This window comes from Artibeus jamaicensis, unplaced genomic scaffold, assembly GCF_021234435.1.
Source record: "Artibeus jamaicensis isolate MK-2021 breed Jamaican fruit bat unplaced genomic scaffold, CSHL_Jam_final scaffold_804, whole genome shotgun sequence".
NCBI classification, from domain to species: Eukaryota; Metazoa; Chordata; class Mammalia; order Chiroptera; family Phyllostomidae; genus Artibeus; species Artibeus jamaicensis.
Window position 1 is genome coordinate 548,553 of NW_026522055.1, and position 13,496 is coordinate 562,048.

The following is a 13,496-nucleotide window of genomic DNA, read 5'->3' on the forward strand; positions in this document are numbered from 1 at the left end:
GCTGGACTCCAGGGTTCCCGCGGGGTGGTCGGGGCAGGAGCCAGAGTCCTTGGTGCCCTGAATGAAGACATCTTGCATCTTGGAAGGGGTGGGCTTTCAGACCCCTGGGTATCTGTGAAGGGGCTAGCTAGGACCCCGGACTCCTGAGCCGGGAATGGAGCCGGGCGTCTGGAAGCATGACTCTGTATGGATGGGTCCAGGTCCTCTGGTGAGGAGGGAGTGGCCCTGGATTCCTGGAGTGTGACTAGAGCAGGGACAAGCAGACAGGGTCAGATTTCCAGCTCAGGTCCAGGGGAGAATTCTGCTCTAAACTGACGCTGACCCCTCAGGAGGGCGACATGGTTCCTGGGCATATTTTGAGGAGTAAAATCATGGATCAGGTGGGGGAGATTGGGCTGGGGAATTGCGACTCTCTCCCTGGCCCTGGAACTTCTGGCAGGAGACGCCCACTCCCACGAGGTTCGGTTGACACCACCTAACCGGAATTTCAGCTGGTGTAGTCGGAGCTCTTGGGGGATTCTGAAGTGGGTGAAATCCAGCCATAGAGCCTTGTGCATGAAACCGGAAGGGGTCTCAGCTTTTAGTTCCGTATCTACTCACCAAATATTGGGTAAGTACCTATCATGCGCCAGGCGCTGAGAAGAAAGCAGTGAGCAAAGCAAAGGGCCTGCATTTAGAGTGCTTATTACATTCTTGTTTTCATCGGCAATGAATCTACACTCTGCTGTGACCATCACGGGCATGCGGTTTCATTCCCAAGCCTCAGTTTCCTCGTTCGTGAAATAAAAACAATAATAATATTCTCCCAGGCCGAGGAGGAAGCCCAGCGGACCTGAAGGTGGTAGACTCTAGACTGGGACCTGCTAGTTAAACTGAGGGGAAAGGTATTTCCCAGAAACGTGTTGAGAGTGCTCCCCGACTGCTCGAACAGGTCACGCGTTTGACTGACAGCTCGCTTCTTTCGGGGCGTGGCCACCATCCAATCGCCGCCGTGACGTTACAAACCCTGGAATAGCCGCGAGAATTCCAACCCTCGTTTTCCCTTCCTGTTTTCTAGTCTTCGTTTCGAAACTCCGCCTCTCCTCGATACGTAAGCACGTCCGGTCGTGTTAGACTATAAAAACCTCGCGGGCGGCGTTAGCGACATCTGATCTGTCTCCAGCCCAGTTGATTTTTTCATGCGCCATTTTGTACGACCCTGCGTCCCCGTGTCGCGACAACGTCTGCAGCGACTGGTGATAACCTGAGCACCTGAGCCCGTCGCCGGAGGGTGAAATGAAAGCGCTGACCTCCAGAGCTGTCCGGACCCGCAATCGCTTGTGGCAGCCTGAGCCGGCCCTACTGCCTCCGGGGTGACGCGCGGCCTCGCTCCGGTGAGTGAGGGATCGGAAGGCTCTGGTCTGCTAGGTGTCAGACCTTTGGTCGTTAATAATACGGAAGCTTGGACTTCTGGGAAACGAGACTGGAAGGTTTGGGATCGGGACTCCTGGGTCCTCAGGAAGAGGGCCTGGGAGCCTGAAATTTTTCCTGTGTCTGGGGAGCGGCGGGACGGGATGGGGGCAGACTCCAGGCCTCCGACTTAAGAGAGGGATTGGAGGCTTGGAGTGCTGAGTCTGATGGAGGAGGAGTCTAGGAGCCAGGCTCGGGTCCCCAGGGGGAATCTTGGGGGGTTGCGGGGCGGTCGGGATTTTGGGGTCTGGAGGGAGCCTGATTTGTCAGACAGCAGGAAAATGAGAAAACCAGGGACAAGGACTTGATCCCGAAGAGGAGCAAGTGCTCTCGCCGCTTGGAACTGGGACTTCCGGGTCTGAGGGAAGAGGGGCTGGGGGCTCGGACTCTTGGATCTGAGGAAGGAGAGAATGGGGACCCAGGCTTCTAGCTATTGAAAGAAGAAACAGGTGGAAACCAAGGGCCAGAGATGGGAGGGGCTGGAATTGGAAAGGAATGTGGGCGGGGACTCTCTCGTTGCTATTTGTGTCGGTATTTTCCGTTGTATGACTCAGGGTCACCCCCTGGTGCTGTTTCCTAAATGGCTTCCAAATCTTGTCCCCTTCCCCCCAGCCCGGACAGATGGCCCCACGCCAAGTGCCGCATCAGCTCCCCTGGAGGGATGCCCACCCCTTCTTCCTCCTGTCTCCGCTGATGACCCTTCTCAGCCGGGCCTGGAGCCGGCTGAGGGGCTCAGGACATCTAAAGCCCTGGCTGGTGGAAGCAGTACGGGATGCAGATCAGGGAGCGGCTGGCCTGCAGGGAGAAGCTGAGGCTGCTTTGGCCACTTGCTATGCCCCTGGGGGCGGGCACCCATCAGGGGTGGCCGAAGGCAGTGGAGACGCCGTGGAGAGTGGAGGAGAATCATCCTGGATGGCCTGCCCTGCCTTAAAAGCTAACAGTTCCCTTCTTCAAGCCTGGGAACTTCCAGATGACTGTGATGAAGAGTATGGTGGGGAAGAAGCAGCCAGTGGCCCCACAGAACAGGAAAGTGAATACGTAGATGGCCAGCCTGCTCCCTCGTCCCCCAGCCTCTTGAAAACCCTTCGAGACCCTCCTGGGGAAGAGGAATCTGAAGACGGAGGAGTTGCTGAAGATAAAGCCATCATGTTCTCTTTCCCTCCATCACACTGGGGGAGTTGCCCAGAGATGGAGGAGGAGGGGGATGGAGAAGGTGTAAGTAAAGAAACTCCCAGCGCATCTACTTCCCCCTTATCTCTGGGACCCAAGCCCAGAGCTTGGGTGTATTGTGCAGGGGAGGCAGAGGCTCCAGCCAAGGAGGAAGGAAGAACAGAGAATAAAGAAGCCAGGAAGACCTCCACTTCCTCTTCATTTGCAGGCTCTCACCCCATCGCCTGGCAGTGTTGTTCAGGAGAGGAGTCTGAGGAGGAGGGAGAAGCTAAGGGTCCCTCCTCCATCCCCCCAACAAGCACCTTCTTGAGGGCCTGGGTGTACAGACCAGGAGAGGACACAGAGGATGAGGAGGAGGAAGAAGAGGAAGACAGTGATTCAGGAGCAGCTGAGGAGGAGGAAGAAGCTGAGGGTCCCTCTTCCATCCCCCCAACAAGCACCTTCTTGAGGGCCTGGGTGTACAGACCAGGAGAGGACACAGAGGATGAGGAGGAAGAAGAGGAAGACAGTGATTCAGGAGCAGCTGAGGAGGAGGAAGAAGCTGAGGGTCCCTCTTCCATCCCCCCAACAAGCACCTTCTTGAGGGCCTGGGTGTACAGACCAGGAGAGGACACAGAGGATGAGGAGGAGGAAGAAGAGGAAGACATGGATTCAAGAGCAGCTGAGGATGAGGGAGAAGCTGAGGGTCCCTCCTCCATCCCCCCAACAAGCACCTTCTTGAGGGCCTGGGTGTACAGACCAGGAGAGGACACAGAGGATGAGGAGGAAGAAGAGGAGGACAGCGATTCAGGAGCAGCTGAGGAGGAGGGAGAAGCTGAGGGTCCCTCTTCCATATCTTCTGCAAGTGCCTTCTTGAGGTCTTGGGTGTACAGACCAGGGGAGGACTCAGAAGATGATGATGAGGTGAATGAGAAAGATGGTTTAGAAGAAGCAGCTGGCTCAGAGCCAGGTTCTTCCATTCAGGCCCAGAGTTCCTTCTTCAGGGGCTGGAGATCTGCACCTGGAAAGGAGACAGAGGGAGGAGAAGCTGAGCCTCACCCCTTCCGAGTGGCCATCTATTTACCTGGAGAGAAGCCACCACCTCCCTGGGCTCTTCCTCGGTTGCCTGCCCGACTGCAAAGGCGGCTCAAGTCTGCAGAAACCCCCACCCGGCATCTAGACCCTGAGACTCCCCAAAAGACCACCAAGGTGGGTGCTGAGGGCTCAGGTTCTTGAGTGTTAGGGAGGAGGCAGCGAGGACTCCTGGGTCCCTGGTGTGTTGCACAGGGTTGCACGTGAACTCCACGGGGAGGGCTGTGTTCATTATAATGCAATCCTTTGCAAGAGGCTGGGCCCCCTTGGGAGGAAGAGGAAGCAGCAGTGGCTCTTGTCAGCCCCAGTGAGTCAGATGGAGAATCCAGTGACAGGCAGGTGACTAATCACATAGCAAGCATTTTTGTCTAATTTTTGTTTGGTTCTCTCTCTTCCCCTTCCTTCCCACCTGTGCCCACGTGTCTTGCGTCTGTGCCGATCTGATTCCAGGTGCGCTTCTCCGAGAAAGTCTCCGTCCACTTCCTGGTTGTCTGGGCTGGACCCGCCCAGGCTGCCCGGCATGGCCCCTGGGAGCAGTTTGCCCGGGATCGCAGCCGCTTTGCTCGCCGAATTGCACAAGCTGAGGAAGTGCTGGGCCCCTGCTTCACCCCTGCAGCCCGGGCCAAGGCCTGGGCACGTCTCAGGAACCCTTCCCCTCCTCTGGTTGCCACACCTGCCACGACCCAGGCCTTGCCCACATCTTGTGTGCAGGCCACGCCCTTGAGCCATACTGTGATTTTTCCCTTCCCTATTTATGTGGCTCTGCCTCCTTGCCTAGACCTCAGCTGGAGGCGTGGCTAGGGTGATGTTTGTGTTATTCACTATTTATTTGTTTTTATCAGCTGATTTAAGAAATAAAGCCTTTGGATTTGTACTGAACAATGTCACCGTGTGTGTCTAAACTGACAGTATCTGCTATTCCTGGGTCCTAGAGGCAGTTGGGAACAGCAAAGAGGCTACTACTTTAGGAGAAATGAACTACATTTCCCATCATCCCTCCAATTGGTCTCCTAGTTCTGAGGCTTCTGAACAAAGGGCTGGGTTTTGTAGTTTTTCTTTGGCTTCCACGTGCATATTAAGTTTGGGACAATTATCTTCCCAAGAGGCCTGGGAGCTGGACTTGTAATCTCTAAAAAGGGGCTAAACACCAGTTTCCTCCATCTTCCTGAAATATAAAGGCTCATCCACCTGGCCTCACATGATGAGGTCCTCAAAGTTTTCAGCTGCCTAATTTCGCATTTACGAGCCTTGTCTTCACTGACCCAGCTTCCTTATCTGTAAAGTGTGGCTAACAGTTGCATGTACCTTATGTCTCCAGCTTAGAACTTTCCTCTGACACCATAAGGTCTGTCCAGCAGTTCAAACAAGAGGACCCCCTGTCTAGCTTCATATCCTGCCCCACCTCCACTGAATGATTGTTCCTCAGGCTCCTACCACACTATGCTTTCATTTTCTTTTATTTATTTAAATTACTTTTATTTAGTTATTTTTCAAGTACAGTTTTTTGTCTATTTTTCCCATCCCAGCCTCCCCCGCCCCTTGCTCCCCACCTCCCTCCCATTTCCACCCCCCTTAGTTCTCGTCCTTGTGTCCTTCCTATTTATTCCTCCAAATCCCTCCCCCTTTCTCCCCTTAACTTCCCTTCCTTCTCCCCTCTGGTCACTGTCCCCTTGTTCTCTATTTCAGTGTCTGTTTTTTTTTGCTTTTATTTTCTTAAACCAACCAAGCCCCTTCCACCTCAAGACCTTCCCATGAGCTCTGCCTACTGTCTGATGCTCCCATTTGCTGACCCCTAGCTCAGCTACTTCCTTGTGATCCCTCAGGTGTAGCATGAAAACACCTGAAGGATCTTTTTAGGGATCCCTTCCTCTGACCCAGCTGGCTCGTTACCTCCACGTGGATTTCTCCTTCCCGGCAGTGGAACATTTTGATTTTTTGTTGCTTAAGACCCATTTCCCATAATCCACTGAGTCCCACCAGAGCAGGTGCTCCTGAAGAGCCCACTCCCTAGAACCCAGGACCGGGTACCCAGGAGGCGTCTTATAAGTGTTGGTTATTAGTAAGGTGGTGCAAAAGAAGGCCCGCGGGAGCCTTTTCTCCAAATGAGCAGGCGCAGGAGCTGTTAAAAGGTATTATATTTCCGTGGATTATTCACACGCCAGCTTCCCATCGAAACTGGACAAGCAGATGGCGAAGGCTTGGAGTGGGCAGAGCGGGAAGCAGAAGTCCATGGTGAACATGTCTGGGGCCACGCGGCCGAACTGAAGCACCAAGTAGTCAGCTGAGGAGGAAGTCGGGAACTAAGCTTAGTCTCCTCCCTGCCGCTGCGTCTGACCTGCGAAAACTAAGACTCCCAAGAGCCTGTGCGATGTCCTTACCGAAACCCTCTGAGTTCTCAGAGCCAAAACCCTCTGAGAGCTGTGTAAACTACAGTTCCCAAGAGGCTTTGCAACAGCGTGGATTGGGTCCGGCTGAGAAAAAACGCTCAAGTGCACAGTTCTCGTGCATTCAAGCCCCCCACCACCCTGCCCGCCCTGCCCAGGTAAAGCGGTTCCTAGGAGCTCACGATCATCTGGATGCATGATCTGGAAGTTCTTGACCGAGGCCTGAGTGACTCGGCCATGAAAATTGAGCACGTAGTTGCCGGTCTCTTCACTCCACGACGGAGCTTTGTTTTGCAGCAGGACCAACCCCTGATTGGCCCCGCGTTGGTAGCGACTCAGTAGCGACTCCCCTTCCTAGAGGATCGATAAAGTAGGGGGCGTGGTTAAGCTACCACTGACAGCCCTTTTTCTCCGGACCCAGCAGTTTGGGTTCCTGGTCTCTCCTCCTTGAGACACATATGTCTGGCCATCCTCCCGGTCCCCTCCTCCCTTAGGACCTAGAGCCTGTCCCCCAGCCCTCCCCACTCTATGGACCCAGAGATTCTCTTCCTTAGCCGACTCACATTTTGCGGCTGGACACTGATTCTCTCGTTCTGGGCATCAATTGCTGGAATGATCACAGTCATTTTCCGGGGCCCTCGGAACCCCAAGACGTTGGTCTCCTGCGGGTATTACGCTCCCGTTGGCCAGGCTCTTTGTCCCTCCCCACCATTCAGCTCCACTCACTCTCTAGCCTCCCGGACAACTCACGTAACACACAACGCCTAGCTCCTCCCTGATCCGGGCAGTCTCTGGGATGAAATACTTCCTTTCAGGATTCACCCCATTGTCGAAGATGGTGAACTTGGTGCCCAAGACATTAGATCTGCTCCAGGAAGGCCATGGCCAGAATAAAATAATCGTTACGGTTATGTGGTATGTGAACTGCTTTCCCATGTCATCTTTTTTTTTAATAAAACTTTTTTAATATTAATTTATTTATCTTTAGAGGGGAAGGGAAGGAGAAAGGGAGAGAAACATCAATGTATGATTGCCCTTTGCGCATCCCCTGCTGGGAACTGGCCTGCAACCCAGGCATGTGCCCTGACTGGGAATCGAACCGCGATTGTCTGGTTCGCAGGCCCGAGCTCAATCCACTGAGCGACACCAGCCAGGGCCCTCCCATGTCATCTTAACAACTCTTCCCATCAATCCTCTACACAAGACTCATTTGCGTGTTCTGTGTATCCACAGTCCCAGCCCCGTGAGCCATGATTTTTAGTTTCATGTCTTGGGCCTTTAAGAGCACTCTTCCCTCTAGGATGCAAGAACTCCTAGCTCCCGGCTCTTCTGTACCCGGGAACTTAGGAATCCTAGCCCCTTGCCTTTTTATTTTTTAATTGATGTTTCAGAGAGAGAAACATCAACGTGAGCAACATCAATCAGTTGCCTCCCCTATGCACTCCTGACTGGGGATTGAACCTGCAACCTTTTGCTATACAGGAAGATGCTCCAACCAACTGAGCCACTTGGCCAGGGTGCCCTGCGCCTCTCAGAAAGTCCAATGCCTTAAATGCCAGCTTCTGCTCCAAAACCTTCCGTTCTATTTCCTACTATCATAGGGCTCCAACCTGAAGAATCACAGAGCCCATCAGTCCTAAGAGAAAAAATCCTGGAGCAGATGGAACTTGTGCTCTCTGGCCTGCTGGGCAATGCAGTTCAGTTGTCCCTTTCTTCCCTCTAGGTGCCCCATCATCTCCCACCCATTTCTCACACGTATCAGGGCTCTGCCTACCTGACTTTGCCCACAAAGTTGTCCCCATCCCGAGACAGGTCTGTGGGGTCCAGGGAGATGAGGTAATTAGAGGTTGTGCTCCTTTTTCTCTTGCGCCCAGCGAGAAGGAAGTGCTGTGGGTGTGAGAACAGCCCATCAGATTCGATTTCTGATATCTGGCTAGGGCTAGGGGGTCTAAGAGACAACACAACAGTATGTCCCTAAGAGAGAGGAAGGGGTAATGAGGCAACAAGCATCCCAAGGCTTGCTGGGAGATGCACTTCTCACTGAAGGAAGTCATCGCTGGGTCCTGAAGGGGAGATTCACATTTTAATAAATCTCCTTCAGTCCTTTCACCGTGGGGTCCAGAGTTCAGGCAGAGCCCAGGCAGGAGAGAACCTGGCCAGCAGGCAGGGCCTAGCTTTGGAGAAGAGGGAGGAGCCTCATTTTGAACATTGCAACTGGACTTTGGGACAAGTGGACCCCTTTCTAGTTGGGAGAGTCCCTTGAGGAGAGGATGGCTAGACCGAGAGGAATTACTGGGGTCTGCAAAGGAAATCTATGGGGGCGGGGCTTGGTTCCTGAGGGGGCAGGGCTTATCCCAGGATTAGGGTGGGGCTTATAGCAAGGAAGGTCTCAGTGTAGTGGCCAGAATTCGACCTACCTACATAGATGGGGTGTGGAGGGTATGTAGCGAGTGGGGGTTTGGACCCTGAGAAAGTGTGGCCTGTCTTTGAGGAGGCGGGCCCATCTTAATATTGGGCAGGTCTTGGCTATAGGATGGGTAGGACCTTTGCCACTGGGACCTAAGGAGCTTAGGCCTCTGAAGCTTTGTAATTGGAGTGGGAGTTGACAGGTCCTGGCTCACTGATCAAAGCCTGGATTCGCAAAAGTTTTGACCTCACTCAGAAAGGGACGGGACTTGCCACTGGGAAGTGGGGCTTGCTCCCGAGGCTGCCAGACCGCACCTTCCGGCCATGGCCACCGATCGCTTCCAGGTAGAGATAGTAGAAAGGGAACATGCCCTTGTCTACGCCGCGCTTGTCGCGGCTAATGCAACACTGCACCATGCAGCCGCGCACCGCTGGCCGCAGCACATATGCTTCCATGTCCTCGCCTAGCTGAGGGCCTGGGGCGAGGAGAGGCGAGCTCCCCACATCGCTGAACCTCGCGCCGCCATCGCCTAACGGGGCCTCGGACATTGCCTCGTCGGCCACCTCTGGCGAGTTCCTCAGTGCAGACTCTGACTCTTCTTCCTTTTCTTCCAGCTTTTCTTCCAGGTCTTCTTCCTGGCCCACGCGCCAAATGCAAGTTGACGGACAACCGATACCGCCCCCCCCCACCCGTACCAGCCCCCATGGTTACGCCCACTCTCTACGATGACCTGATTATTGGTCAAATATCTCAGCCACTTGCTGATTGGTCAGTCCCTTAAAGGATCCCACCCAGCCAAACCTCAATCATTGTTGATTGGCCGGCACCATTAGCTTCTCTCTGCAGCCACGCCCAGTCCACCTACCGATTGGAGAATTCCTTTGCATTCCGTTCAACTAAAACTCGCATTGATTCGAACTAGATAATATAGTCTGGATCTACTCAACTTAAACTATTTATCTCACTTTTATCAATACCAAAGTGAGTGCCAACTGGCCCTTCTATATCACTGCTTCACCCTCTCCAAAGCTCTCTGCCTTTAGGTAGGCTGGATTTTAATGAGCTCACACTCATTCAAATCCTCTACGTTTTGAGTCGCGTACACGCAAAGCCTCTGCTAGCCCAATCACAACAGATTCCACGAGCCCAGTAAACGGGGCCTCTGATTGGGCTGCAGCGTTTTAGTCCCACCCTTCCCTGAGCGGAGGCTGGTCCCCTGCCTCCTCCTCTATCTCGGGTTGGCTGAGCCACCTCCCACCTTGTTGGAGTCCCAGTCTCCACTCTCCGGAACACCATCATCCCTTCCAGACTTTGGTTCTGGACTAGGTGATTCGTATTCATGTACAACATCCTGGGATTCGCTCTTGTCCACTGCATTGGGTCCTAAAGGATGGAAGAAGCCCAAAGAAAACTGAATTCAGGACACATGGGTCCCAGGAGCTCGGGACAAGATCACCAGTGGTAGCTGGGGGAGCCCGGAACTACTAGGTTGCTGGCTAATGGATCTACATGGGTCAAGTCTCTGACTGCCCTGGGTCTAAGGAGAGAGAGTATAGAAGAGACAGGATCTAAAATGGGGTTGGAGGGTAGTTCAGTTAGTTAGAGCATCCTTCTGATATTATGCCAAGGTTGCAGGTTCGAGCCCCGATGAGGACACGCATAAGAATCAACCAATGGGGAGTGGAGGGATAGAAGAAGGACTCAATGAACACAGAAAACAGTGTGGGGATTGCAGGGTTGGGGTAGGTGGAAGACAGTAAAGAGGGGTAAATGGTAATGGAAAAAAAGTATAAGAAAAGAGCAATCTCAAACTAAAAAAAAAAAATTAACCAATGAATGCATAAATAGGTGGAACAAATGAATGTTTCTCTCCCTTCCTCTCTAAAATCAATACAAATAAATAAAATAAAGTGGAAGTGGAGAGGGAGTGGAGTTTTGGACGGTAATTAAGATTCCTGTCTTGAAATAGTAAAATAGTTGGTCGTGACGTTACAATGAAATATTAAGGAATAAAAAGGAATGAAGTACCGATAATACAGCAAGAGGTGAACCCCAAAAACATGGCAAGCAAAGGAAGCCAGTCACAAAGGATCACGTACAGTATCATTCTATTTATATGAAACGTCCAGAATAGGCCAATCTAAAGACACAGAAAGATTCGTGGTTGCCTAGGGCTGGGAGAAATGGGGGGCAGGTGGCAGTGACGAGAAGAAGCTACGAGGTTTCTTCTGCAGGTGATGAAAACGTACTAATATTGATTGTGGTGATGGACGCACATCTCCATACTAAAAAAACATGGAATTGTAAGCTTTAAATGAGTGAATTGTATAGTATGTGAAATATATCTCAAAACAAGCCATTACAAAAAGGGGGAGGATTTGCCACTGGGACCAGAGGGCCTGACGATGTCCCCCAAATTACCAAGTTGCTGGAGGGGCAGCCAACCCCTGCGTGTCGTCCCCGGGTGCTCTTTAAAAGGAGGTGGAAAGGCGGGAACGTCCTCCACGGAGACTTCCTCCAACTCCGGGTCCGAGCTGTCTGGGAGCCAGGAGAGGGAAGGGGACTGGAGGCTGAGATTTCTGAGTCCCGGGGCAGGAAAGGGCTGGAGATTCAGATTACTGAGTTTTGGAGAAGAAGAAAGTTCAAGACCTGGACTCGGTGTGACGGACTTCAGGGCCCGAGGGGGCCTGGACTCCCAGTTGTTTTGGAGAGCGAGGATTGAGGTTCCAGATTCCTGGGTTCTAGTGGGAGTGGAGTTTAGGGTACAGGCGGTCCAAGGGCTTGAGATTACCTGCTTCAGTCGGCGATGTCAAGGGGACGCGGTCGTCGCTGCCATCTCCACAACATCTCACGGTGCCCAGGGCACTGTGGGCGCCGGAATGCAGATGTGTCTCTGGCACGTTCTCCCGGAGGAATGGGTTCCTGAGGCCTGAGAGAAAGTGCGGAGAAGCCCATAAACATGATGTACACCATCAGTCCTCTGCAGAGACGACCCACCTCCTCCCTGGGCTCCCAGACATACTCCGTGTGATCTCCCAACCCCCCAAGACGCATTCAGAATCAAGAATTCATTCTAAGGCTCAAACAGGGACAGCCCTCAGATAAATTGTTGCGGACTCCTGGCGTAAACAACCCCCGCCGGGTTCTCCTTCTGTAGTCCTGGTCTCTACACTAACCAGAGAGGTCTCCCCGCTTTGCCAATTGCAGCCCTGGACTGGTTGTTCCAGGCCCCGCCCCAGGACTCCGTAGACCCCGCCCACACTATTCGGGCGGTCCGCCGCTCTCTCAGGCTCCGCCCCATCATCCGAGCTCGCCTTGGGACTCCCACAGGTTGCGATTGTGACTCTACACTCTGCTTGGGTGCTTCAGGGATCTACCAGGTTCCTCCCCTCTGAGCCCTTTGGGCCCCGCACCTCACTCCCACAGAGCCCCTCCCTTTCGGGACTACGATCGTTGTCGGACCCTAGAAACTTCCCCTCACCGCTGTAACTTGAGAGGCGTTTGGACCGCAGGCGCGGTCGGCGGGACCAGAGGGAAGCGTCAGGATTGGCCTGGACCATGAGAGGCTCTTGGCGCTTCCGTCGCTGCTTCTTCTCAAACAGCCGCCTCTGCGGGAGTAGGAAAGTGGTGTGTGTGGGGCAGGAATCCTGCGGAAGACTGGGATGAAAATGGGCCCGAGGCAAGGGGAGGTCTGCACCCTCGGGAGAGTATCTGGAGTCCAGATTCTTCCTCCCCCAGGACCTGGGAGTCTTGCCCTCCACAGCTCTTGTTCCTTAGAAGTCTAGGAGTCGCTTCCCTAGGATCCTGAATTCCTATTTTCCTATTTCCCAGTTGCAGAACTTGAGGCTGCAGGAGAGCCAGTGAGGGCCAGGGACCCCAGGGCAAAGTGCTGGGGATGGGTCTCCTGGGGAACTATGGCAAAGGGCACAGTAAGGGGTGTCAGGATTCCTAGTCAGAGTACCTGTTGTTCCAGTTTCTGCAGCCTTATGGCAGAGAGCTCATCCCACAGGACACTGAGAGAGATGCAGGCTTATGGTGACAGTAAGCAGGGCAGCCAGGTAGCCCAAGAGCCCCTCCTTCCCCTCCCAATTTGGGATTCTGAGCACTTGTGAGGTCACAGGCCGGGTAGAATCTGAGCCTGCCCCCTCAGTTCTGCAGCTCCTTCTCCCATAACTGGCCTGTTTAGAACTCGGGAGTCAAAGAGATCCCAGGACCCTCCTGTTTCAGAACTCAGGAGCCCACACCCTCAGACCCTTCTCTTTCAGATCCATTAAGTCTTCATCCTAAGCTCACTCCCTTAAGATAGGACTCAGAAGTCCATGCCTCCAGGCCCTTTCTGCCAGGCTGGTGGTGCTGAACCTGCAAACATCATTACGAGGCCTGTGGCCATAACCAAACTCCGAGTTCCCCCTTGTTCCCACCTCTCCACCCCTTCCCATCCTGTGTCCCTACTCACTTTTTCTTCCATGTGTCATTCTCCTGAGCCATTCTAGAGAAGCAAGAATGAGGAGTCAGGGACCCAGACCCAAGAATCCAATAGACTCAGCCCCCCCCCTGCCCCCCCCTGCCCCCCCCAACACCTGATCTTAAGCTTTCCATTTTCTCCCGAACACAGGAAGCCTGGATTTCAGTATCTACTCCTGTCCAGGCACCCAGCAGCCTGATTCCAGCTTTTGTCACTATCAGGGCCCCAGGAGTCTCGTTCTCTCTCCCCCAAATACCTAACTCTCTCCTACACCCAGGCATGGGAACTCAGAACTCTGGGCTGCAAACTCCCAGTGACCCCAGACTACCAGCACCCACCTATATGGAATCCCAGAGACTTCCTTTTGTCCCCTGGTGCCTGCACAGGCTTATCACACTTATGCCTCAATGTCTTGCCTGTCTGGCTAATTTCTGAACATACCTGACCAACTCTTTGGGAGCTAGGGACCTAATCTCTTGGTCTCAGGGAAATAAACAGGAGAAGAAACAGGGCTCCAAGGAAGGGGGAATTCTCTCTGGGACCTGTACTG

General features: G+C 53.5%; 2 protein-coding genes across 2 annotated transcripts; one reads left to right on the forward strand and one right to left on the reverse strand.

The window, feature by feature from the left end:
- Window positions 1-1,994: 1,994 nt before the first annotated feature.
- Window positions 1,995-4,564, forward strand: PPP1R15A (protein phosphatase 1 regulatory subunit 15A). Its single transcript, XM_053659786.1, has 2 exons — window positions 1,995-3,807; window positions 4,141-4,564. The coding sequence occupies exons 1-2, from the start codon at window positions 2,071-2,073 to the stop codon at window positions 4,489-4,491; spliced, it is 2,088 nt and encodes a 695-aa protein (XP_053515761.1). The 5' UTR covers window positions 1,995-2,070; the 3' UTR covers window positions 4,492-4,564.
- Window positions 4,565-5,344: 780 nt separating this feature from the next.
- On the reverse strand, window positions 5,345-11,698 carry TULP2 (TUB like protein 2). Its single transcript, XM_053659794.1, has 11 exons — window positions 11,658-11,698; window positions 11,273-11,410; window positions 10,903-11,019; window positions 9,740-9,864; window positions 9,283-9,342; window positions 8,796-9,116; window positions 7,849-7,961; window positions 6,825-6,939; window positions 6,638-6,736; window positions 6,257-6,428; window positions 5,345-5,971 (listed from the first exon to the last, which is right to left on the reverse strand). The coding sequence occupies exons 5-11, from the start codon at window positions 9,289-9,291 to the stop codon at window positions 5,838-5,840; spliced, it is 963 nt and encodes a 320-aa protein (XP_053515769.1). The 5' UTR covers window positions 9,292-9,342; window positions 9,740-9,864; window positions 10,903-11,019; window positions 11,273-11,410; window positions 11,658-11,698; the 3' UTR covers window positions 5,345-5,837.
- Window positions 11,699-13,496: the final 1,798 nt, after the last annotated feature.